The sequence below is a fragment of the Sylvia atricapilla genome, chromosome 24 (assembly GCF_009819655.1).
Source record: "Sylvia atricapilla isolate bSylAtr1 chromosome 24, bSylAtr1.pri, whole genome shotgun sequence".
Classification (NCBI taxonomy): Eukaryota; Metazoa; Chordata; class Aves; order Passeriformes; family Sylviidae; genus Sylvia; species Sylvia atricapilla.
The window spans coordinates 6,525,639-6,550,108 of record NC_089163.1 but is presented as its reverse complement, the minus strand read 5'-3'; the positions used below and the strand labels follow the sequence as shown (position 1 = coordinate 6,550,108).

Below are 24,470 nucleotides of genomic sequence, written 5' to 3'. Positions count from 1 at the left end.
AATTAGACTGGCACCAACAGGGTGTCCGGTTGTATGCTGATTCTCTCAGTGGTTTTTTGTACTACTGCATTTTTTTTTTAATTTTCCTAGTAAAGAACTATTATTCCTATTCCCATATCTTTGCCTGAGAGCTCTTAAATTTCAAAATTATAATACTTCAGAGGGAGAGGGTTTACATCTTCGATTTCAAGGGAGGCTCATGCCTTCCTTAGCAGACACCTGTCTTTTCAAACGAAGACATTATCCCTTATTAACAAACATCTTGCCTTGACTGGTGTGCTTCGGTACTAAGATTAAGCAGCAAAAAGGATTGAAAATGTCATTTTGAGAGAATAAGATGTTGAAGCACTAAATATATATATAGCTGGAAAAGGCTTTTCCTTCTGAAGAAATTAAATACCACTTCCACAGAGATTTCTCATGCTGACGTGGTAATATGACATTTGATAAAGGCTGAACCACTCGCCAAGCCCTGACCCCTCTCAAGAGTGTGGGGAAATATTTTGTGTTGAAAGCTACTCTGATGATCTATTACCCCTTCATCTTTTTAATATAGCAGGACCAGTTCCAAATCATCAAATTATATGGAATTACTACACATATGAAGTGACTCCTGCTGGAGAGCCACTGCCATCGGTTGTGAGCAGTTTGGAATTGGCTAAAGGACAGTTTTAGGGGAAGCTGTAACTAACCTTTTTTTCCAGACCAAGAACTCACAAAATACATTTTGCCTTATATTTTTCAGAATGCTGCCTGCAGGCAGATCAGGTGCTGGGGATGTCACTCCTTCATTCAAAGCCAATTGTGCAGGAGAAGAGCTTGTGGGAAGTTCAGTCTGAGCAATTTGCAAATGGCCTAAATTTGGGATATTATTCAGGAACACCTACACACCTACAAAACTCTTGCTAGAAGGGGCCCTCCCTTCTCCCCAGGGATGCTGGAGACATGCTACAGAACAGCTGCCACCACCCTCTGTGCCTCTAAGCCCAGAAGCAGATCCTGAACTTTTTCCTTTGCTTGGAAGGCTCCTCCCAAGCACAGATGTTTCATCAGGAGGAAAAACTCCTGGAAAATATGCTGGAGAAATAAGTTCTTTATCTGGACTGTATTAAAGTGTTGTGCCTACACTGAATGTGAAGTGACTTTCTGAATCAAGAACCTTTTCTCTGTGAGTGACTCTCTACAAATTGAGCCTTACCTTGATCAACAGAAACTGCTGACAATCACAACACAGCACCATGTAACCAAATGTCATCAAGCAAAAATAGTCTTTATTCAAATTTCATGGAAACGGGGATCACTTTACTTTGCAAGACAGGGAAAAATAAAATAAAAAAATTTAATATAAAACAAGGATATTGTCACAATACCAGAATATGGAACTATAGTTCTTTTCCCTATAGATTACTGCAAGTACTTCTGGTTTTTTTCCCTTTTGACTATTGTGTGCTATTCACAACTTTGTAAGTCCAAAAAATATGGAACAAAGGTAGTATGAAACTTAAGACTTAGCACTTCCACTAAATGGCAGACATCAAAGGGCATCAATCGAGGGCAAAGACTGTTGAATCTGTCATACCTACCTATCAGTCATCACTGCAATCCCGTAAACCCACCAGGGTGCAGTGCTCATGCCCTGCAAGGCTCTCCCTGGAAAACAGGGCAAATTGGGGGCTTGAGGAAGAGCTGTATGTAAAGTGAACCTTTCTATTGGATAGAAAATGACTGGAGCAGCCTCACCACAGAGCACTGCAGGGAGAGAGCGCTGCAGTTAATGATAGAGAGACCATCAGGTTGTTAAAAATACACAGCATCGACAGGGTTTCTACTTCAATCACTTGGTTACAGCTACTAAACATGTACAAAAGACTTTTCCAACCATTCCAAGTGGGGTTGCAGCAAGGTTAGGATCTGGAGCGGGACCTTGACTGCGACCGGGAGTGTGACCTAGAGGCAGACCTAGACCTGGATTTGGACCGGGACCTTGGCTTTGAAACAGATTTGGACCTGGAACGAGAATCTGATTTGACATTTGGTTTGGACTTGGAAATGGACCTAGACCTGGAGCGGGACACAGCATCTTCCCCCTCTCCTTTTGCTTCCTTCTTGTCCGACTCTGATTTGAGCTGCTCCTTTTCCTTGGAGCCTGACCTGGACCGCTCGTGGCTGTCCTTCCTTCTCTTCTTGCTGCTGCTTTTGCTGTCTCGCTTGCTACGCCTCTTGCTTTTCTCACTCTTGCTGCAGCTCCGGCTTCTACTTCTGCTGTCATCCCTGCTCCTCTTCCTGCTTTTCCTTTTATCCTTGCTGTGGCTCCTGCTCCTACTCTCATTCCTGCTTTTGCTTCTGCTTCTAGCCTTGCTAATGCTCTTCTCCCTGTCTTTGCTTCTACTTTTCTCCTTGCTTCTGCTCCTCATGCTCTCCCTTGTCTCTCCCCTCTCCTTACTCCCACTCCTGCTCTTTTCCTTGCTGTGGCTCCTGCTCTTGGCTTTTTCATCGTTATGGAGAATGCCCTCAGATTTATCCTTGCTCTTGTTTCGGGATTTCTCTGCACTCCTGCTGCGGCTCCTACTTTTATCCTCTTTACTTGGAGTCCTGCTTTTCTCTTTCTGGCCTCTGCTACGGCTCTTGCTTCGACTACGGCTCTTGCTTCTGGAACGGGACACAGACCTGGAAGTGCAAAAGCAACAGACAGCTCTGCTTTAGTGTGGCAAGGGTCTGAGAAGAGTGTGCAGAGAATGAGAGGGAAAGAAAACCCAAGTGTTCCTGCTGCAAATTTAACATGATGCTTCTCACTGAAGTGGGACCCCTTAGTTCTCCCAAGATAAAGACGTACCTGGACCTGGACCTGCTCTTGGAGCGGCTGCTACTGGGACTGCGGCTCCTGCTCTTACGGGAGTGTCTGCTTCGGGAGCGAGACCTGCAACACAGAGAACCAGCTTCACGTTAGCACGTGTCCATGGGGAGCTTGTGACCCCCATGGCCAGAACCTCACAGGGCTAAAGCACCTTTCAGCAGCCAAATGGTCAGTTACACAACACAGTTACAAACATAAGGCACTCTTTTCCCCACCTCATCCCTGCTGCCATGTCTGGCTGTGAGCAAGGTGCTCATCTGGAAGAAAAGAAGCCAGTTTATTTAAGGGATAATCACTTTTCCAATCAAATTACAGTTTGAATATGGTGAGACACTGGCATAAAGCTTAAATCAGATTTTGATTTCGTAAGCAAATTTTTCCACGAACAGTAAAGGTTAGCCTGAGTTTTCTTGCAATGAGTTCTACCCTGGTATGGAAAGGGGAGAACACTTGGTGCTGCTGAAGCAGCTCTTGGTCAGACAAAGAAAACAACAAATCTCTGAGAAACAGGGAACAGGTGGAGGTTTCCGAGCTGAGAAAGAACTGTTAGTCCTGGTGCTTGAAGCAGAACACAGTGTTCAGAGCTGAAGTGTTAGAAGCACCTTCTGTTTCATTCCATGTACATGGCTCCACCAGCCATGCAGCTGTTCCTTGTTCCCACAAGGAACAAGGGCTGAGTTATCAGGAAAGAACAGTGACAGGTGTTCAGGGAGCAGGTCCCCACATCCAAGGGAGACACCTCAGAATACAGCCCTCATTTGCCCTGCATACTAACACATGCTCAAAAAACCAGACCTGTTGAGAACTCCAAACATTTCCAAGGTGTTTTGGAACCCCAAAGTCTCAATCTGCTCTAGGTTCATTAACTGCAGCCTGAGATACATTACAGACATACCTTGAATGGCTTCGGCTTCTGGAGTAAGAGCGGCGCCGTCTTGATCCAGGTCTGTCTTCCACTAATCTAATCTTTCTGCCATTTACTTCTGTCCCGTCCAGCTTTTCAAGGGCTCTTTTCATGTCAGAATAGGATTTGAACTCAATCACACCTTCATTTTTCCTTCCTTTGTGTGCATCTGCATATGTCACTTCCCCTGCCTGACGCATATAATCCTAGGGGAAGAGGACAGAATCACCATCGCCTTGAATCCAGAGCCAGGCTTCCAGCTGACCCTGCTCACATCTGACACAATGCTCCCTGAGCCTCTTCTATTCACAGGGATGTCAGCAAGGGTTTGACCCAAACAGCATCTGTAGTGCCAAATAACACTATCACTTCACAGAGTTGGTGTGATTAGACAGTTTTGAGCCAAATGATAACTTAAGGTCTCCCACTTCAAGTCTTAGATCAAATATGCTCTGTACTCTTAAGTTTCAAATTACAGAAGTGATTAAACAAGTAAAATGCTTGCTCTCTAAATCATGTTTTCAAAAATAATTAGGAAAGGTGATAAAGGTTGAACATGAAGAGGCAAGAAGCCCACAGAGAAGCAGAGCTCCCTTCATCCTCCACCTCGTTGACACAGCTCGTTCTGCTGGAAAAAACCCCAACAGAACTCCAAGCTCAACTCATTTTCCCACTTCATGCTTCCTGGCTTCTCTGTTTTCATTCCTAAACCCCTCTGCTTATCAGGGGTCAGTTCTGCCTTGCTTTGAGCAAGCTGCCAGGCCAGGGTATCATTCAGCCCCTGTGGAATTTGGCTGCAGTGGAAACAGGGCACAGAGCTCTGGTTTGGTTTCTTTTCAACCCAGCTACTCCTGTTTTAAGTACAATGAAATGAAAGCTATTCCCAAAAATGCAGTAATGCATCCATTGGAGGATTAATCATGCCATGCTCTACTACGAATTTTAATAACAGAAGCCGAGACAAGCTACTGATGGTGTGAAGCATTAAAAACAAAGACACTGGAAGCATCTCCATATGTACCTGAACTAGGGTAAAATTCAATTACAGACCAGTTTCTACTAGGTCAAAGTTTGTTTAGAACAAATTTTACACACCCTTAAAAGACAACCATAAGAGAAAGTGTTCCAATAAGAACATGTGGCTTTAACCATTGCTGCTAAGTTTGATAAGGAAGCACTAATCTTTTTGCATCTACGATTAAAATCCTGCTTCCTGAATCCATAGTGTGGATAATCATGAGCCAACACATCACCTCCAGAATACTCAGAGGTACCATGGGCTCCACAGTGTCACTCAACACCTCCACTACTGAGAATCACCTGCCACTCCTTTGGACTTCAAAAATAAGTTTTTGGGAGAGATCTTACATGATTACTCTTTCAGAAAGCATCCTTTCCCTGAAACTATCCTTAAAACAGCTTTAGATGGTGTGGAAATTCCTCATAGAGACTGTGCAGGAAAAATGCTATTGTTTCAAACAGCTGTAGCACCTTACGAGTTGACGGGTTAAATGCAAACTGACAAGCACAAACTCTTCCATCTCCACTGAATCCTACCCTTGGCGTGATTTGAGTCTGTTTTGACAGGGCTTAAGAGAAGATAAAACACACCTGTACATATTAGCTGAGGCTAAGGATATTATTATTCTCCCACTATCCAGTGCCACCAGTTCTGGAGGTGCAACTCCCAACCTCTCATGAATGGTTTCACATATGCAAATATACTCCCGCATTAAGGTGTGCGTTACTTCCAAAATATACTCCCCATGGAGCTGCTCAGGAGTTGGAGCGAAGCAGAGCTGCATACCACTTTGCCTTGCTGAAGATGTCTTTTGCCCTTTGTGCTCTGTAACAGAGAGAGGGTAAGGAAAGGGGCCCCATACCTTCAGATCCTGCCAACTGCAGCGGCTTGACAAATTTTCCACAATCAATCTGTATTCTGTACGGGTCGGGGGACCGTACTTATCTCTTCCGCTTCTTCTATAACCATATCCACCTTTAGGAGGTGACAAGCAGACAGCAGAGCTTCAGCCAGGGAAATGGAGCCTCACTCTCCACCCTGACAGAACTGCTCTGCCCCAGGTGTTCCCAAAGACATCACAGACCCTCCCCAGGGCTAAATCTAACCCCCTTCATGTAACACCTTACAAAGACCCAAAGCATTAAAACAGTTTTACTACAAGCTCATAATTAAACAAGGCACAGAACTATAATTATACTAGAATTAACATGCAATTATGTTTAATATTTTTAAAACAGTTTGAAAGAAGAAACTGAATAAAGCCAGTTGACTAATGTTACTTACGTGGCTTAAAAGCTTTCCGAATATCTGACATGAATAAAGCTTTTCAGGCACCTATTTCAGATTAATCTCATCTGTCTCTAACCCTTGGGATCCTCACCCAGGTCTAATAGGAAAAGGTTGCGGTCATCACATGGCTTCTTTATTTTTTGGTCAGCCAAGGGCCACAAAGGTCAAAGAGCCACTCATGGAAAGGTACCCCAAGGTCAGCAAATGGAACGGGGAGTCAGCCTCAAAGGACTCTTTCAATTAAAACATTGAGGTCTTTGTTAAATCTATGTTAAACATCACATTGCAAATAAACCATTCAAATAGTTAAATGATTTGATAATAAAAATGGTACAAGAAACTGTTTATTAATGTATCAGTTAAAAGAGTTTAATACAACAAATTAATAAATATTCAGATCAACAATAACATTTACAGTTACAGAACACTAGTCACAACTTCGTATCACTTTCTGTTTCAGTTACTTTTATAAAACAGTAAAACAATGTTTTATTTAAAAGAAGCCATGGATACAAATGCACAAGTGCTTACTGCGTCCAGAACCGTAACTGCTGTCCCGGCGCGGGCCCCGGGCGTGCTCCACGATCACTCTCTCCCCACACAGATCTTTCCCATTTAGCTCATAAACAGCATCATCGGCATCTCGCAGATCATCAAACTCCACAAAGCCGTACCTAGGGACAGGGAGGGAAAAGGAACTGAACCTGAGGTATCTGTGCTCAAAGCAATTTGTGGGTTCCTGCAGAGCTCTGTCCATGCTGTTCTGCAGATGAGCCTCCTGAACATACCTGAGGGTTCAAGGCCTTGAGCCTTAAAAAAACCCAAAAATCCCTCCAAAACCAGGGAGAGAAATAGGAAGGCATGAAAACACATCTGCTGAATCAGTGAACTGAACCTCATTCTTCATCAACAAAATGATAAATCACTGTGAGAGTGTAATGACTGAATTAATTTATGTTAGCAAGAGATTACTATTATGGCATAATCTTTGATGAAATCAAGGGTGTTATCTATATTTTTAAAGGTAGAGGTTAAAAACTCCAACCATTAAAAGTGAGCACTACCCCACACACCAAATAAATACAGAATCACAGAACTGCTCAGGTTGGAAGAGCCCTCCAAGATCAGGGAGTCCAACCATGATCTTAGACATGGCCTTAATCAGCCCTGGAAGTGTCCAAGGCCAGGCTGGATGGGGCTCAGAACTACCTGGGATAGTTGAAGGGGTCCCTGCCCATGGCCAGGGGTGCATTGGGCTAGGTTTTAAGGTCCCCTCCCTCTCAAACCACTTCTCTTTGGAAAGCAAACAATGATTTTGAATGGAGGTAGATGGAAGGATGGAAGTTTGAAGCTTTGAACTATGTTCCTCAATCCACTGCACAAGTTACATCCCTCTGTCCTGCAGCTGTTGTATTAGGATGAAGCCTGTAATTCTTCAGAGCTCCCCAGAGTAATGCAGGCAGGTAAGTCCAAGAGTAGAACTAGTTTGTTTTTTTTCTTAGAGGCATCACAAGCAGCTTTTAGTGTGTTCATAGAAAGTAAAAAGCAAGCTGAAAAAATCCAATTTTCTGGTCACTTCATATGTTCACTACACACATAGAGCTGTGACTGTCAGTGCAGCTCTGAGCAGGAAAGAGTGTGAAAACTAAAGGCACACAATTAAAACCTGCAATTTGAAATGGAGAATCCTACACAACCCACGTTTTCATTTCCCTTCCCTCACATAGTAATTGCTTTAACCATTGAATTTCAAGCTCAAATTACAATCAGTGAGCCCCAGCTGAGCTTTTAGAGCTCTGTGGTATCACTTTGCATTTCATTGTTTCACTCCAGCATTCAAGTTTAGCTGCTGAAACATCCAGTGCAGGGTCCACCAAGGAGAACCCCCAGATTTCCAGGAACAACTGCAACAATCTCTCCAGTCAAACACCATGCAGGAAGTTTCAATACCAGAAAAAAAAAAAAAAAAAAAAGTATGCCATGGAGGAAGGCTCAGAAGAGCACAGCTCAGCCCAGAGCTTCCCAAACGCAAACAAAATCCTGATTGCTCAAGTACCATTTTTGGCAAGGAATTTAACTCCGAACCTGTCAAAACACTTCAGAATATAAAACTTAAAAAACAACTAAATTGACTTAAAAGCAGGAAGACAAGTCTCTTTACCACATCAGCCACATAACTCATCAGTTCCACATTTTTTAAGAAAGTGAACTGGCTTCCTCCCTACCTCCCACCAACATGTAATGAAACAAACACTGAATGTGGGGTTTACTCAGCAACGGGAAAACTGACCCCCTCCCCCCCAACATTTCCAAGGATACACAGCAGGACTGGAAAACAGCAGCCTCAGATATTTCATCTAATCTTCAACAACACCTGAGGCTGTGTGGGTTAAAACACTGACACATGAACACTTGTTTGCTTTAATAATAGATTTTATTCATCCTATAAAACTGTTAAATGTCCACCTGCCAGCACAAGCAGCATTCAAACTTAATGAGCCTCTTTCACTTTAATGTTCAAGGACTAACTTGTACAAGAAATTTCTTTTCTCCACTTCTGAGGTGTAATTAATACCTGGTTCTCCGGGCTATATAAGGATAAATCCAAATTCCATTCGGCTTTCCTAAGGAAGACTTCAAGCTGCGTTTCTTGGAAAAAGCAAAGGCACCAGCACTCATGAGGCTCTGAGTGTTGGAGAAAAATTCACCAAAAACGGCAATTTGCTTTTTCTTCAAAAATCCACACTTGAATGTCTTGGCCCAGCCCTGGTGAAGCAGGATCCAACCCTTGGAGCTGCAGCGAGGGCTCAGCTGCTGGAACAGCACAGGTGAGAATACACAGGTACTGTGGGTTTTGGGGGGGAGCAGAACACACCCGCCGACAGCCTGGGGACCCTGGGAGCAACTCTATACCTCAAACAATGAGGTTCTTTTTAGGGAGATGTTATCCTAGGGTGCAGTCTGGCTCACCCTGGGGTGCAGATGGGCCTGGGGAGGGCCCTCAGGGTGATACCCCCTTCCTTGTAGAAGGCGGGGCAAGACACACATGAGCTGACCCCTAAGAACTGAGGCAGGACCCAGCCGTCCTACTCCCCAGTTGTCACAGAAACCCAGGCGTCATGCCCTCCAAAAAGGAGAAACCCACCCATACGGGCACTCCCCAAAGGGGAAGCCCAGGTGTCCTGCATCCACTCCAAAAAAAGGGGAACCCAACCATCCAGCCTCCCCCGCCCAAAGGAGAGTCCAGGCATCTGCAACCCCCAGCCATCCTGCCTCCCCCAAAAAAGGCCCAGACGCGAGCTTATTGTTTACCCCAAGGGGCGCGGGGCAGGCGTGCTTCTCCCCCCTCCCAAGGGGATCCCAGGCAACCTGTCTCCCTCCCCAGGAAACCCAGGCGCCCTGCCTCCCCAGAAAAGGGGGAACCAATGCATCCTGTCCCCCCTCCAGTAGGGGCCCAGACGTCCTGCTGCCTCCCACAAAAAAAAAAAAAAAAAAAAAAAAAAAAAAAAAAAAAAAAAAGAAGAAGAGAGAAACCCAGACGTTGTGTCCTGCCCAAAAAGGAACCTAAGCACACTGCCCCTTCCCAATAACAGCCCAGCCATCCTCTCCCCCGCAAAAAGGAGGGACCCAGGCACCCTGTCCCTCCTCCAATGGAAGTTCAAGCATCCTGCCCACTCCCGAAAAGAAAGAAGCCAACCTGCCGCCCCTATAAAGGCTCAGGCTTCGCGTTCCCCCACCAAGGGGAAGTCCAAGCTTCCTGCCCCCCTCGCCCCCACCCAAAAGGGGCGACTCAGCCGTCCTGCCCCCACCATTGCCCAGAGCTCCCCGGCGGCCTCTTCCTCCCCGGCCTCTCCAAGGGCCTCAGACGCCCGGGCCCTCCCTTCCACGGTGGCCGGGCCGGGCCCGCGCTCACCCGTTCTTGAGATCCACCTCGAGGATCTTGCCATAGCCCTTGAAGAAGCGCTCCACGTCGCGCTCGCGGGCCTGGTAGCTGAGGCGGCCGATGTAGACCCGCGGCATCGCGGGGCCGGGGCTGGGCCCGGGGGGCGTGAGGGGCCCGGCGGCCGCGCGGCCCCCTGACGTCACGGCGGCGCGCGGGTAGCGACGCAAGGCAACGTCCCGCGGGCCACGCCCCTTGCCCGTGATGGCTCTTAAAGAGGCTACGCCGCCGTATGGGCCCCACCGCCCACGTCCGTGGGGGCCCCGTTCCTCATGGAGGGGATGGGTCGATGCCTTTTCTCCTGTGTGGGCCCTTATGAGCGTTCCCATGTGTCTGATGTGTAGGGCAGTGTGGGATCCCCTTTCCCATGGGTCAGGGGCCTTGTGGGGTCCGCTCTCCCCATACACTGCGTGTATTGGGGTCTGCCTTCCCACGGGGGTCCCGTTCCCATGGATGGACCGATCCCCCATTTCCCAGCTGTGGGGCACTAATGAGGGTGCCGAGGTGTTTATGCGGGCCTCTCTTCGCCAGGGGCCTGTGGAGTGTTCCGTCCCCGACATGCTGGATCCTGAGGGGACCCCGCGGTCCGGGGGCCCAAGGGGTCCCGCCATGGCATTCCCCGTCTGTAGCCAGACTTGGCTGCTCCTCATCCCTGCTGGTGAGCAACAACATGCCTCTAACTGAACTCTAAATGTTCGTTTTGGGGAATTATTTTTGTCTTTTTGGTTGCGACGTCAGATACCTAAATCACGCCAAATCCCAGTAGAGGCTCTTGGAACATTCCAGCATTATTAGCCACTCTCCCTAAAATAAAACCATTAGCACCTCCAAAACGATTAATATTGTGTAGGTGCAACACCAGCACCTGGATTTCCAACCATGATCCTGCTCATTTGACAAGGAGAATTAAATTTACTTATTTATTCTTTTATGCCGTGGTGTAGGAGAGAGAGGCCGGAACATTTTGTGAAAGTGTTCTCTAAAGCACGTTGGGTTTTATTGCCGAGCCCAATAAACAATAGGGGATAAAAGCTTTGCATTAATTTTTCTGGTTTATGTCACGCTTAATAGTGCTTGTAACAATCTCCAAGTTCTTTTTTTCCCTACTTTATCCACCCATTGGGAAGCACTGAGGCACAAGATGGCATGGGGAGGGAAAATGCAAAATATTGGGGGATTTCTTAGGGATGGAGGAGCAGAAGGGAGACACTGGTGCAGAGTCTATCCTGGGGCACACCTGCTCTCTGTGAAGGGAGGTCTCAGTGTAAGGGGTTTCAGGGGGAATGAAATGTCTTTTGTTATGAATAAAATTGGGAATGTTCAGACTGCAAAGGGATTTACCTGTTTCTGTTCCAGCCGTGTTGCCTGTTATTGTTCTAACCCCGGTTGAAATTCCCAGTTCATGTCCCAGTTAATGTACCTACCCCCTTCAATTCTAAGAGTTTGCTGTTAAAGGGTTTTCATCTGTTTTATCTGTTGTATTACCCTACCTTTAGTTGTTTGTACCCCTTATCCCCTCTGACTCGTCGGGTGACCCAGCCGCTGCTCCCCGGAATGGATGCCACGTTCCCCATAAGGACTTGCACACCCATGCATATTAAAATCATATTGCCGCCTAGGAATAAAACAACCCTGACCAACGAGCCACTTTAAAACACACAAAGAGACTCCGCACTGGCACTGCGTGGTGTGAAGGACCTAGTGGAGCTAATCACACCGATTCCAGCCCAACGAGTGAGTCACCACGGCTTGAATGGCACTCGAGCACGGAGTCCCCCTCAGGCTACTGAGCCCAAGAGGAGCCTTGGGACGATTCCGCGAGGGCAGAGGCCCCCAGTGCTGCCGGGAACGACAGGCCTGTGTGAGCCCTTCTCCTGGACATCAACTATCGGGAGCAGCGGCGGCGCGCACCCGTGAGCCCCCCATCTCTAGGCCCTTCTCTAACAAAGGCATAGCCAAGGAGCAGAAGGTCTCCTGGCCCATTATTTTACATCTTTGACATGTCCATTTAGTTGCCAGCATTGGCAGTGGGGTTTAATTTCAGAGTTTTACTCTTCCAAGCTCACATGCAGTTGTACAGTGCTCCCTTCAGCCCTGCGCAACATTCCTGCCCTGCTCTTCTCCTCACCCCATGGGACCCAGAAAACCTCCCAAATAAAGGTACACCTTCCTGAGCTGTCCCCCACACCCTCGCTGTGCGTGGGAATGACACTGCCGGCTCCCAGTGAGGAGCGACCTCCCCGGGCCCCTCAGGCCTTTGGTAGATCCAGAGGGGCCCTGCCATAACCCCACCAACTCATCCGGGACTCCAGGATGAATCCTGGAAGAGCCTTCAGCTGACACAATGGTCCCTCACAATTCCTCTGTCCACCCACAATTCCACAGCCACAGTCATCCCACTCAGAGCATGTTGGGAACTGGGCACAAGGTGGGAGAACCCCAGTGCAGTCCCTGGGTTGGGTTTTGAAGGTTCTGAGGAACCTTCAAAAAAGAAAGTTCAAGGAACTCAACCCAAGGGTTGGGTTATTTCCATTGCAAGATGTGTTTGGCAAACATTTCCCCTACAGTTCATCCTATGGAGCAGCATGGAGAGTGGGCTGGGATCCGAGCGCAGCGCTCAGGAACAGCGACAGTCACGGCAGAAGCAGCCCTGTGGACACCACACCTGGGTTATTTCAGAAGAATTCCATTTCTGCATGGGGGAGAAGGTACCCAAGTGAAAAATCTCAGGTCTGGGGCACTTGGATGCCCAGTGCTGCCCCCTTCCCCATCACTCTTGGGCACTGCTCCCAGGGGCACCGGGACACAGCACTGCCTCAGCAGGACATTCCATGTGGAAATACAGCTGGAATCAGCTCTGGGCTCAAACAGCTCTCTGGGAAATCAGGGGTAATTTCTACATCTCCCACCTCCTGCTGCCAGGAGACAGGTATCACACTGTGATGTCACTGTGATGGAACACAGGCTGGAGAAATTCCCAGCAGCTGGAGCCATGGGACTCCATCCTGCTGCTAGGACCAAGAAGCTGGTTGGAGGCAGCCACGCTGTGGAAAAACAAGTCAAAAGGGAGCTATCTTCACAGGAGATGTCCTGTGCTTCTGACCTGGAGGATCCAGCTTGGTGGGTGGCTTCAGCTTCTCCTGACCGTCTTGGAGATGATAAGGGACCATCTTGGGGGGCTGCCGCTGGACCCCCTGCAGTCAAAAACGGCCTTCAAGGTTGGCCTGATGAATCCTGGGGCCCCAACATGAAATTTTGCTCCTTGGAGATCTCTGCTAGCACCAAACCTTTGGCTGACACTTTCCTCAAGCTCTGGAAGATCCTGAGCAGCCAGAGTTTTGAGTTGATCTGGTGGGGCAATGATGGGAACTGTGTTGTGATTGGAGAAAAGCTCTTCAGGAAGGAAGTGCTCCCAAAGCTCGAAACATGAGGATGGTTGTGACTTAAAGCTCTGTCCTAACACTTTCTCAGCCAAAGCTTGAAATGCCAGAGTCCTTTAAACACCCATTTGTCCTTTCTTGTGCCAACTCCTGGCTCCCTCGGATTTCTTCCTCCTCTTTGCAGCAAACAGCTCCTTTCCTTTGCCTTTTACGGCTGCTGTTCTACTCCACCCCCTTTTCATGAGGGATGACCTGCCCTGTGTCCAGAGGGGTGTGCAGGGTGCTGGGAAAAGAACAAACCCCCTGGCTGTGCCCCCCACCCCCCACCCCCTGGCACTGAGATCTTGGCAAAGCTCGCCAGGAAAAGGTGAGACACTCAGCTGGTGGCAGGAGGACAGGAGGAGGATAAGGACACCCCGATATCTCTGAGCAACAGCTCCACAGTGTCATGGGCATCTCAAGTCATGGGCAGCCACAACCCAGGCAGTGCCAAGGCCTCCCCACACAAACGGCCCTGCAGACACAGCCCTGCAGGCAGCTCCTGCTCCAGCCATGGCTCCTCTGCCCCACACCACCCCTCCTGCCCTGCACGTGCCCCTCACACTCATGGAACTGCCAATGCTTCAATCTGGGGAACCAAATGCAGGTGCTGTGCAGGTGCCTGGGCTGCGCTGCTCCCGCCCTGCCCTCCGTGGTTTGGGATGGCCACACCAGCTCCAGGGCCAGCAGCCAGCCACACTGCTGACCACACAGCCCATGGCCACTGCCCCACCTGCACTGCACAGCCAACGCCGCCGGACCTCGGCCAGCTGGACTGGGAAGAGCAGGGACCACAGGGAGCTTGTGGGGTCCTAGAGGCAGAAAAGCAGCACAGGAGGAAGCAAGCACACATTGGTGGTGGTTCTCAATAATAAATCTTTTCATGTTGCTCTGCAGCGTCACTGTCCCACACCTGGGCAAGAGGACCTTCAGGGACGCTGAGGTTCTCCAGCCATCAAGGGCTCCAGCCCCTGATGGCCAAAGGCTTTGGCCCTTGCAGTGCCCTTGACAAAACCCAGCCAGTGGTTACCCAGGGCTCCTCCAGGAGCTGCAGCAGCACCTAGGGCCACTCCAGCCACAGCACCCCCTCATCATTTGGGGCAGTCCCTACCCTTTCCTCCTCTTACTCAGAGCAGGCTTGGAGGCAGTGGGTCTCCAGGGAGATTATTTGTGCTTTCCTGCCCATCCCACATTCCAGCTGGGATTACTACAGCCCTGACAGCCCCAAAAGCACATGTGAAGGGGAACTGCTGCTCTTTTCACACCCTGAGCTGAGCAAGCCATCATTTGGGTGCCCAAACTCCCCCCCCCCCCCCAGCCACAGTGAGATGCAGCCTCCTTCCTGCAGCACTTCCACATAAAGCTGCAGAGGCTTTTAAAGTTTCCAGTGGGCACCTGAAATGTGAAAAACAAAGGAAAAAACCAATTCAGTGGATCTGGAGGGTCTTTCCCCCCTCAAGTCTGTGGGCAAGTATGTGGAACAGGACAGGGCTCCAGGAGCTGCAGGTCAGAGGAGGAGGATCTGCTTGGAGGACACGAAGGGCTTCATGGAGGCCTCCAGTGCTGCCCTGTAGTCCTGAAGTGGAACCTCGGTGCAGGCTGGGGCTGTGAGCTGTCCCTTGTGGATGAGCTGGCACAGGGCATCCATCATCACGGCCACGCTCTCCTGGTCTGCACGGGAAGGAGGGAGCTCTCATCGTGCCTGCAGGGCCACATCCACTACCCCTGGGAACACCTGCCCGAGGCCATACAGGCTCCCTGGGTGTGATGTGCCCCAGCTCAGGCACGAGGGATGAGGGAAGAGGCTCTGGCACGGGGGCTGAGCCCAGCTCCAGTACCTCAGCACCCTGGGACAAGCAGAGATGGCTCTCTGAGTGGGAGTGAGGAGGGTGCTGGGTGGAGTTTGGCCCAGCTCCCACCCCCGGCACGGGGTCAGACCCTCAGCCCCCCGGCTCAGGTCCCTCAGCCCCCCGGCTCACCCCGTGCATGGTCCTTCCGCCACTGCGTCATCCAGAACCCGCGGAGCCGGATGTCCCGGAAGATGAAGGCGCTCTGTGCAATGTGAGACACCTGTGTGTCCTCCTGGTACCCAGTCACACCTCTGTGTCCCCTCGTGCATCCAGTGACTCCCGTGGCCCCTCACACATGCAGTGACATGGGTGTGTCCCCTCCCAGCGTGACAGTGGTGGAAAGTGGCAGTAAGGCCCCTCATTGGAGCTCCCATTTGTGAGCCAGGGATGCAGAGAGGTGACTCTGAGCTGTGGAGTCAGGGCAGGTTTGATGCTCAGCACCTGTGGGGTCATTTCCCCACTGGAATTTTTCGGCAGCTCAAACCCTCCATATAAAAAGCCAAGAGCCCAGCAATGGGACACAGCTTGTCCTGTGACAGACCCCATCAGGCAAATAAAGTCTGGAGGGTCTCAATCTGCAGCTAGGGAGAGCCAGGTGCCCACAGTACTGAGGGGATGGGGACATGTGGTGGAGCACAGGCAACTAAGGAGGGGCATCCCCAGTACTCACCACAGGCACCATCACAGGCTGCTTTGCCATCCCCCCATAGGTGACCATGGTCCCCTTGGGCCTGGAGTAGGAAACGGGTATTGGGTTAGGTGGCCCCAGAAGTGCAGCTTTAACTTGCCACCTCCTCCTCTTCTGTCCCCCACCCCCTTGGGACTGTCCTTGCACCCAGCGCTCCCCAGTTACCCCTCAGATCCCGCTTTCCAGGCTCTCCTCTTGCTTCCATGTACCATTAGCTGAATTTGCAGCGCTGCATACCAGTTACACCTGGCCAGGACCTGGGGGACGTTCATAACTGGACCCTAGCTGCCCCCAGCCACCGACAGCATGAGACTTTTAATCACTCTAGTTTTCCAAAACCACTTTTCCATTCATCTTCCCTCTCCAAAAGTTCAACAGACTCCAGAGCAGGACCCTCTGTTGCCAGTTTCTGCCCCCAAGTTTGTCCCCAAGCCACCACCCAGCCAAACTTACTGCAAATGCCGCAGCATCTCCGTGGTGCTTTTGCCTCCGACGCAGTTCAGGGCGAGCCGGGGTCTCGGGATGCTCTGCAAGGGTTTATGACAAAGGTTCCCAAATTTTATGGATCCTTTACAGGATGGGACCATGGTTCTTGATGAAGCATCTGCAATAACCTCAATGTTTACCTGAGGGCTGCTGGGAGTAGTAGAGCTAAAATCCATCAGAATCAAAGAACAGCTAGAGTTGGAAGGGACTTATTCCAATTCCCTGCCATGTGCAGGAGGATACCTTCAGCTAGACCAGGCTGCTTCAAGCCCAATCTGATTGGAACCAAAATCTGTGATCCTTCCCTTGTGGCAGCAGCAAAATCCCTCCACCCCTGGGGCTAAATCCTGATCTAGAAATTTCTCCTTCCCACCATCCCTGCATTTCTCCCCAGTGCTGAACAGCAGCAACAGCCCTGGACCATCCCTCCAGTGGGATCAGCATTCAGGTACCTTAAATATATCTTTCATCTCTGGCTTTCTCAGCATCTCCTCCGTGACAACGTGGTCAGCACCCAGGGCCATCAGCCTCTCCACCAGCTTTGGGAGATCAGGTCTGGGGGGGCAAAAAGGAGATAAAAAAGAGGACTAGATGAGCCAGGAAGCAGAGTTCCACCTCCTCCTTCCTTCTGCTCCAGTGTTGCATGGGGCCAACAGGGCTGGAGGACAACTTGGAGAGGCAAACAGGAGAAAATCCTGGGTTGGATGGGCAGGATAAGCAGGTCCAGCTCCCAAACTTGTTCCTCGCCAGTGGACCCACCTGTCCCTCACCACATTGATGGTCTTGATGCCGGAGGCCCTGGCGATCTGGATGACAGCCTGGCCCACACCACTATTGGCGGCATTCTGGATGACGGAGTCACCTGGTGGTGAATAAACCCAGATCCCCACTGCAGAGGCAGCCAGGAAATCTGAGTGGAATTGCTCCCTCATGGCAAAGCCATACCAGGCAGCAGGCTCTCGAAGTCGGCCAGCACACGGAACGCCGTGCAGGGGTTGACACTCAGAGTGGCAGCACAGAGCACCGGGATATCACTGGGCACCTTCAGCAGCATCTCCTCAGGGAATACTCCCTGTGTCCGCCACGTCCCTGGGCACAGCAACATTGTGGGCACAGCCACAGCAGGGGAGGAAAGCAAAGGAAAACTATCAGCTCACAACAGTAGCCTTGGCACTGGCAGCATCTGCACTGGGAACCAGCTACACCCTGAAGAAGAAATTACGGAATGGGCTTCCATATGGGTAGAGGCAAAATGCTCCAAGAGGCAAGGAATGGATTCCTCACTGCTAAGATTTATCACCCAGCAAAGCCTAATGATTTCCCAGAGGGCTAATGGGACTGGGGTTCCCTGGACATGTGTGCAGAGATAATGGAAATACTCTCCATCCTATGGATGAGCCTATATATTCCAACCAATTTAGTCAGCTTTACTCCCTCTACGCTTATATGCAATGTAACCCTCAGTCATCTATTTACAGTGTTTTTATGCTTAAAAATACCCTATTTGGCTCTCAACTCCATCACTTTCCTTCTCTCACTAAGCAAAAAGCCTTTTAAGAAGAAATAGGCAAAGAACAAGCTGTGACACTAAACCACAACCAGAAAATAACAGGCCATTGACATTTTGGACAAGCATGGGAGGCATTTATTGGGAAATAAACTTTCACACTTTCCCAGCAGTGCATTATTAAAGAGAAAACTAGTGACAGGCCACTACAATTTTGCCTGTGTGAAATGTTTTATCCCAGATCTTTAGGAAAACTCTAAGCTGATGGGACAAAACGTAGTTGTTTCCAGAGAAACACAGATTGCTGCAATGCTTTGTAATGGCACAGACATCCCATAACGTGTCTATGCTACAGGAGAGAAGATTATTGCTAAATTTAAGTTTGGCATAAGCAATGGCATTGCCACTGCTCGTATTCCAGGTGTTCTAGGGTGCATGGCAAGTCCTGTGCCCAGCAGCCCCTTCCCTGGAGACCCCCATCCTTCCTGAGAGCCTTCCTGTGTCTGTGGAGGATAAGCAGCATCACTTGCTGTGTCTGGGGAGTAGGAACTGAGCTTACTTTTCAAAAATACATAAAAAATGAAATTTAAATAAATAAAAATTAAAAACAGGTAGTAAAAAAAAAAAAACCTAAGAAGAAACAGGTAAGAAATAACTCCATCAATTATCCCAACTGTCTCATTATGATTGGTCTCACATAGCACTAAATGGGTTCCAACTCCTGCTTCCCTTGCCCAGAATTCCCTAATGGAGCTTTGTTCCCCATTGTGAGTCCCATCCCATCAGGTGTAATTGCTGTAAGTGGAGGAGCTCGTGGCTCTATCTACACCCTGCAAGGACAATGCTTTGGAGAGCTGTGCTTTTGCTCTGGAATCCCTAGAACCCCCACAGCAGCTCACACAGGAGCACAACCATGGGTTTGCGCTCTGGGCAAATCTGGCCACCCCCAGCAGCTCCAGCACCCCAGAAATCCCCTGGGAGGATGCTCTGCAGGTGGGGGGTGAGAGAGGATGCAGTGGTGCTGAGGATGAACTCACCAAGTCCAGCATCTGCAGGGATGACCCAGTCCCCGGGTTTCAGAGCTGTCACACGACGCCCGACCTCCAGCACCTCCCCGACACCTTCGTTCCCTCCCACGGCTGGCAGAGGTGACAGGAGGGGGTAGGTCCCTGTAGGGAAGCTGGAGGTGAGCTGGAGACCCCCCATACCCCAACATCCCTGTGCCAGGAACCATCTCTGAACCCTCAGAGACAGCAGTTAGGTTTGATGATCCTTGTGGGTCCCTTCCAGCTCGGAGCATCCTGCAAGAACTAATGAGTAAAGTATTAATCCAACACATTACCTTGGATCATGTTGATGTCGGCAGGATTGATGGGGGCTGCCAACATCTTGACATGGACATTGCAGTCCCCCAGCTTGGGCACCTCCAGATCCTTCAGTCTGAACAGGGAGACACAAAGGAAAAGGGCATTAACAGCAGTTTGGTGACGTCTTCTGTGCTGTGGCTGAAGCTGGAGGGTGCCTGTATCACCTACACACCACACCTAAATTAACAGCACCGAATGACCCATCCCATTAAAACATCAGATTTATGTTAGCCAGAAGGACAGTTTTTTGGAGGAGGATGCTAAAAGCCAACCACCCAAAATAATCCCGTGTCACCAAGCCCAGTGATGCTCACTAAACTTAACAAACTCAGCAAGCTGTATAAAAAAGCCACAGTTTTGGCTAGGAATTATATGGTTTGTCCTGCCTTGCTCAAGAGTTACTGGAACTTGAGGTATTTCTGGAAATCTGTGAAAAAGGAGAAGTCACAAAGCACAAAGCAAGACGGGTCTTGCACAACAGTTGGGTGAAAACAGTGGTGAAAGACACCGCATCACTGCACAACTAAATGATCATTTGGGAAAGCAACAGTCCTTCTCCAAAAAACCAGGGGGTTGGTGTCTGAATGCACCTGGATAATGTATCAGCATGAAATGAGCTGGTTCAAGAGGGGCAGCAAGACCTCAAAGTCTCCTCCCTTGAAAAAAAAGCCTATATTCCACTAAACTATGATTTTTCTGCTTTCCAGGATTTTTGATGTTGAGCATCAGCAGCTATCCCCAAAAATGCTTGTGATGCTGTTTGGTTCCTAAACTGGGATCTCAAAGAGAGGACCCATCAACGGGATGCAACCCAGGATGAATTTTGGGCTCAGCAACGCAGGAGCTCAGACCTCTCTGTCATACCTCAAATTAAGCAAGAATGGGCTTTTTGAGAAAACCACGAGATTTAAGGCAAATTGAAGGAGCAGCAGCAGGAGAGTGGGGCATATGGTGGCATCACCCCCAGAATCCACGTGTGAAACCACGCCACCAGGAAAACACCGGGGCATCCCAAGTTCCTCCTGTCCCCCTGCGTGTTTGGGGGCCCCACAGGGAGCTGCAGGCTTCCCCATCCTCTGCGCTTCGGGTGGGCAAGTCCTGACCCCCCTGCACCACACCCCCAAAGCAGCCCTGCAGCACCCCAAAACATCACCTGCACCCCCACCCCTCTCTGCACCCCTGTGCCGTTCCCCACTCCAGATCTCTGCCCAGCCGTGCCCCTCACCCCCAGCCTTGGCCCTACACCTGCAGTCCCTCCCTGCCATATCCCCCAAATTCACCCGCACCCCATTCCCGCACCTCCCTCCAATGAAGCCCCGTGTCCCCCCCTTACTGCACGACGGCTGCGGGGTCCCCGTGTCGCTCATAGAGCAGCCCGAGCGGAGGGGTCCCGGCCGTGGGGGCCCCACGAACCGACAGGGTCCGAACCGGGGCGGTCCGAACCGGGGAGGTCAGCACTTGGGGGGTCCGCACTTGGGGGCTCCGCGCCCCGCGCAGCAGCCACTGCATTCGGCTCCGCTCGGCTGAACTCGGCTCTGCTCGGCCGAACTCGGCACTTCTCGGCGCTCCTCTGCTGAGGCCGGCGCTGCAGCCGGTGACGCTGCCGCTTGTCCCCGCCCCCATCCGGCCCCGCCCCTCGGCCTTAAGGCGGCCCGGGCACTCGTGCGCTGAGCGGGCCGGGGCTCCCCGTCGTGTCCCCGTCGTGTCCCCGTCGTGTCCCCGTCGTGTCCCCGTCGTGTCCCCGTCGTGTCCCCGTCCTCCCGGGACCCGCTGCCCTCTGGTTTGTCCCCAAAACGCTCTGAAATTGTTGACTGTGTCCGTGTCGGAGCAACCAAGCTCTCTGTGCGAGGGGCATCGGTGATGGGCACAGGAGCACCTTGGTCCACGTGGTCACTGGATTATGGGATAATTTACATCGGAAAATGCCTCCAGGATCATCGTTATTAGACACCTCTGGATCCCTGGAAGTGTCCAAGGGGCTTGGAGCAGCCTGGGATAGATGTCCCTGCCAATGGCAGAGATGGAATGGGATGAGCTTTACCATCTCTTCCAACCCAAACCATCCCATGATTCTGTGATTTTGGGGAGAAAAGTCCCTTTTCTTTGCTTTTTTTACCAAGTGCCTTTAATACTCTGACATGTCCACGATGGACATGCTCCCAGCAGGGAGAGCTGCAGGGAAGTGTTTGTCAGGTGATTATTTTAAACAACAGATGCCTGACACAAGTGGTGAGAAAAAAACCAAAACAACCTGATAGTGATTTAATCCAATGCTGTGTATAATTATCTTGAAGGAAAGCTCTCATTTAGTCTTCCAATTAAAACTGATTATATCAGAGAGGGAAAAGAGAAGCAGAGCCTCCTGCCTTCCTGACAGACCTGTCTCAAAGAACAATGGGGCTTAAAAATTATTTCTTACCTCATGTGGGATTGGACTTCTCCATCTCGATGCTGGGAACAGCTCCCTAAATCCTGTTTTGCCCAGCACAGGCAGTGTAATTAGCAGATTCCTTCATTAACACCATCCCTCCCTGTGCCAGCCCTGGAGTTTGCTGGTCCCTGTGGCCTGGAGCACCCAGGGTGGGTGAGACCCCCTCGGGAGGCCAGGGGTGGGTTGGGAGCTCCAACAGGAGCCTGTGGCCAGGTCCTGCCCCTCCCAGACTTTGGGACCTGCGGTTTAGGGAGTCAGTTCCATCCCCACTCTGCAGTGTTGGGGTTCAAAGGCCACCAGCACCACCCCAAAATCCAAATGCTTCCCCTGACTGACTGACTGACTTACCCCATCCCATTCTCAAGCACATGGTATTTTATTCCCATAGAATTGCTTTGCAAAGGATTGATCTCCAAGGGAGGAATTGCTCAGTTCAGTCCCACCAATTCCTCCTGGATCCTCACAGATCTTCCCAAGACTGTCTCTGTTTTGGTGATCCAGCACAGACAAACCCTGACAGGGTACTGAAGCAAGGCCAGGTGTTCAGGGCAGGGTCCTTTCTGGCTCAAGTGACCCATTCCTAAGACTGTCATGATCCTAAATAAAAGATTTAGTCAAGCTGCTTGGTAGTTCACATCATTTTTAATAAGAAAGGAAAACAACATATTCTTTGGGGTGTGAATTCAGATTCAAGATGAAGGAGAAGTTCAGGTTTGGAAATAACTCTCTTCCAAAGTGCTGGTGAAGGGTTTTCTGCCTTTTCTGGGGTATGATTTGTTTTTGGGGGTGCCTCAGAGGGTTCAGGGATGTTCCCACCAGAGCCTCTGTGACAGCATGGGGGGAGAGAGAGAGGAAAAAAAAAAGGACACTTTTCTCACCGACTTCTTCAGTTTATATGGAGTCTTGAGGTCACTTGTAGGTGGGTGTAAAAGTCTCCCATGTGATGGCACCACGAGGACAGCATAGTCAGAGGACAAAACAGCCTTTGCCCACCTGGTTTGTTTGGTGGGACCCTGGCACATCCAGGTCCTGGCAGCACCTCCACCTCCAGGCAGGAAGGGGCCTCCCTGGCAGCTTCCAGCATGGCTGGACCTTTCAATCAGTATTTTAATCTAATTATAGCAGAAAAATAATGGGATTTTAGTAACCTCAAAACCTGCAGCTTTCCAAGGACGCCAGGAACACCTCAGATATTTTGTGTTGTGGGGGATGCACAAGCAATCTGTGGTGGAGGATGCTGGTGGTGTCCATGCTCTGCCCCGGGTGGCAAAGGGTTAAGCACTAATTACAGCAGCTAAATGAGAGGCCTCTCCATCCCCTTACAAACGTGTGCACCCACGATTTATGATTATTTTGTTAATGTTTCTCCTGTAACAAGCACAATTTCCGGGTGATTAATGACTACTTTGTATCCTGGAATTGCACTTTTTTATAGGAGTGTTGCATGAAAGTGCACTTTGCAGTTGATGGTTTAGGAGTGGGTGGGCAGAGGATGAAGAGGAGATGATTCCTCAGAACTCAGCTGGGGAAAGGAGTGATGTTCTCCCCTCTGCTTTAACCCCTATTATAGTTAATGAGAGCTGATTGATCATTTTATCATGATTTATACAGCCACTGATTAATTGAAGTTGTTAACACTTGGGCACGGCTGGAAAGCAAAAGTAAGTTGGGTTTGTTCCTGCTGATGTGAGGGGATACAGGGTGGGAGCAATCACCTTTGTGACACCAGGGTGACATTTGCTGGGATTTCATCCCTAAATCCTGTTGAGGGCAGAGATTTTATCTCCTGGTTTATGAGGAGTTGAGCCCAGCAGGTGCAGCCTGACCCCAGGAGCCTCATGTGGGCTGTGCTGCCTCCAGCTCTCCCAGCGCTTAATCACGTTAATGTGGAATTATTAATTAACTGCTTATAAGACTGACACACCTTTTAATTAAAGGGAATAATTATTTATTGCCTTTTCCCTTTTTGGGAGAGAAGTGGAAGGTATGTCTGCTTTGCTTAGGAAAAAAATAAGAAAGCTGAGGCTGGAGAGATTTCTGGGAAGGGCTTCTGTAGGGAGATCTTGATGTTGCCTCTCAGTGGCCATTCCAGGGCAGCCAGATATGGTCCAAACCCTGCTGAATCCCCTGGACATCAGGTCAGGAGGCTGGGCTGGGATCTCAGGGCTGGGATGCACCAAAAGGACAAGGCTTGTGAAACAAGCTGCAAAACAACTTCCTTGTGCAGGCAGAGAAGGGGATGCCCAGAATCCACAATGCCCAGAATGCACAATGGGAAGGTGGTGGAGGGGCTGCCCCAGCCCCTGAGCACAGAGCTCCTGTGTTCCCAGGCCCTTCTCCCTCTTCCCAATCACTGCAGCTGCCATCCTCTTCCTGTGTCCACTGTGGGCTCCTGGGGCCAGTCCCTCCCTGCCTCCTGCATTTTGTAATGCTTAAGAAGAGCTCAGCTGGTTATTTTCCCATTTTGAGCCTCATTCCCCCAAACCCAGCAGTGCTGGCAGAGCCCTATTGCTCTGACATCAATCACTTTTTATTAGACATGCCTGAATCTTTGAATGGAAAACACATTGTCCTTAAAGACCTGCTTTACATAATTCTTGGTTTATCCCTGAATCCCTCATTTAAAACATCTGATGGAGCTGGACAATCCCATAAACGATTGAATTCTTCACCTCAAAACATGGAGATGAGGGCAGTGGGATGGGATGCCCAC

General features: G+C 49.9%; 2 protein-coding genes across 4 annotated transcripts; both read right to left on the bottom strand.

Annotated features, from left to right (window-relative positions):
* Positions 1-1,251: 1,251 nt before the first annotated feature.
* SRSF4 (serine and arginine rich splicing factor 4) lies at positions 1,252-10,154 on the bottom strand. Its single transcript, XM_066335357.1, has 6 exons — positions 9,983-10,154; positions 6,601-6,743; positions 5,642-5,754; positions 3,750-3,964; positions 2,834-2,917; positions 1,252-2,667 (listed from the first exon to the last, which is right to left on the bottom strand). Exons 1-6 carry the CDS (start codon positions 10,087-10,089, stop codon positions 1,905-1,907), a joined length of 1,425 nt encoding a protein of 474 aa, XP_066191454.1. The 5' UTR covers positions 10,090-10,154; the 3' UTR covers positions 1,252-1,904.
* Positions 10,155-14,284: 4,130 nt separating this feature from the next.
* Positions 14,285-20,884, bottom strand: MECR (mitochondrial trans-2-enoyl-CoA reductase). 3 transcript variants are annotated; one of them, XM_066335086.1, is made up of 10 exons: positions 20,660-20,884; positions 19,302-19,399; positions 18,997-19,128; positions 17,398-17,541; positions 17,212-17,314; positions 16,905-17,007; positions 16,420-16,493; positions 15,949-16,009; positions 15,408-15,480; positions 14,285-15,099 (listed from the first exon to the last, which is right to left on the bottom strand). In XM_066335086.1, exons 1-10 carry the CDS (start codon positions 20,833-20,835, stop codon positions 14,936-14,938), a joined length of 1,128 nt encoding a protein of 375 aa, XP_066191183.1. In that variant the 5' UTR covers positions 20,836-20,884; the 3' UTR covers positions 14,285-14,935. The 3 variants fall into 3 exon arrangements, with proteins under 3 accessions (XP_066191183.1, XP_066191182.1, XP_066191185.1); XM_066335085.1 differs by lacking the exon at positions 16,420-16,493; XM_066335088.1 differs by lacking the exon at positions 15,408-15,480 and having other exon boundaries at positions 14,855-15,099.
* Positions 20,885-24,470: the final 3,586 nt, after the last annotated feature.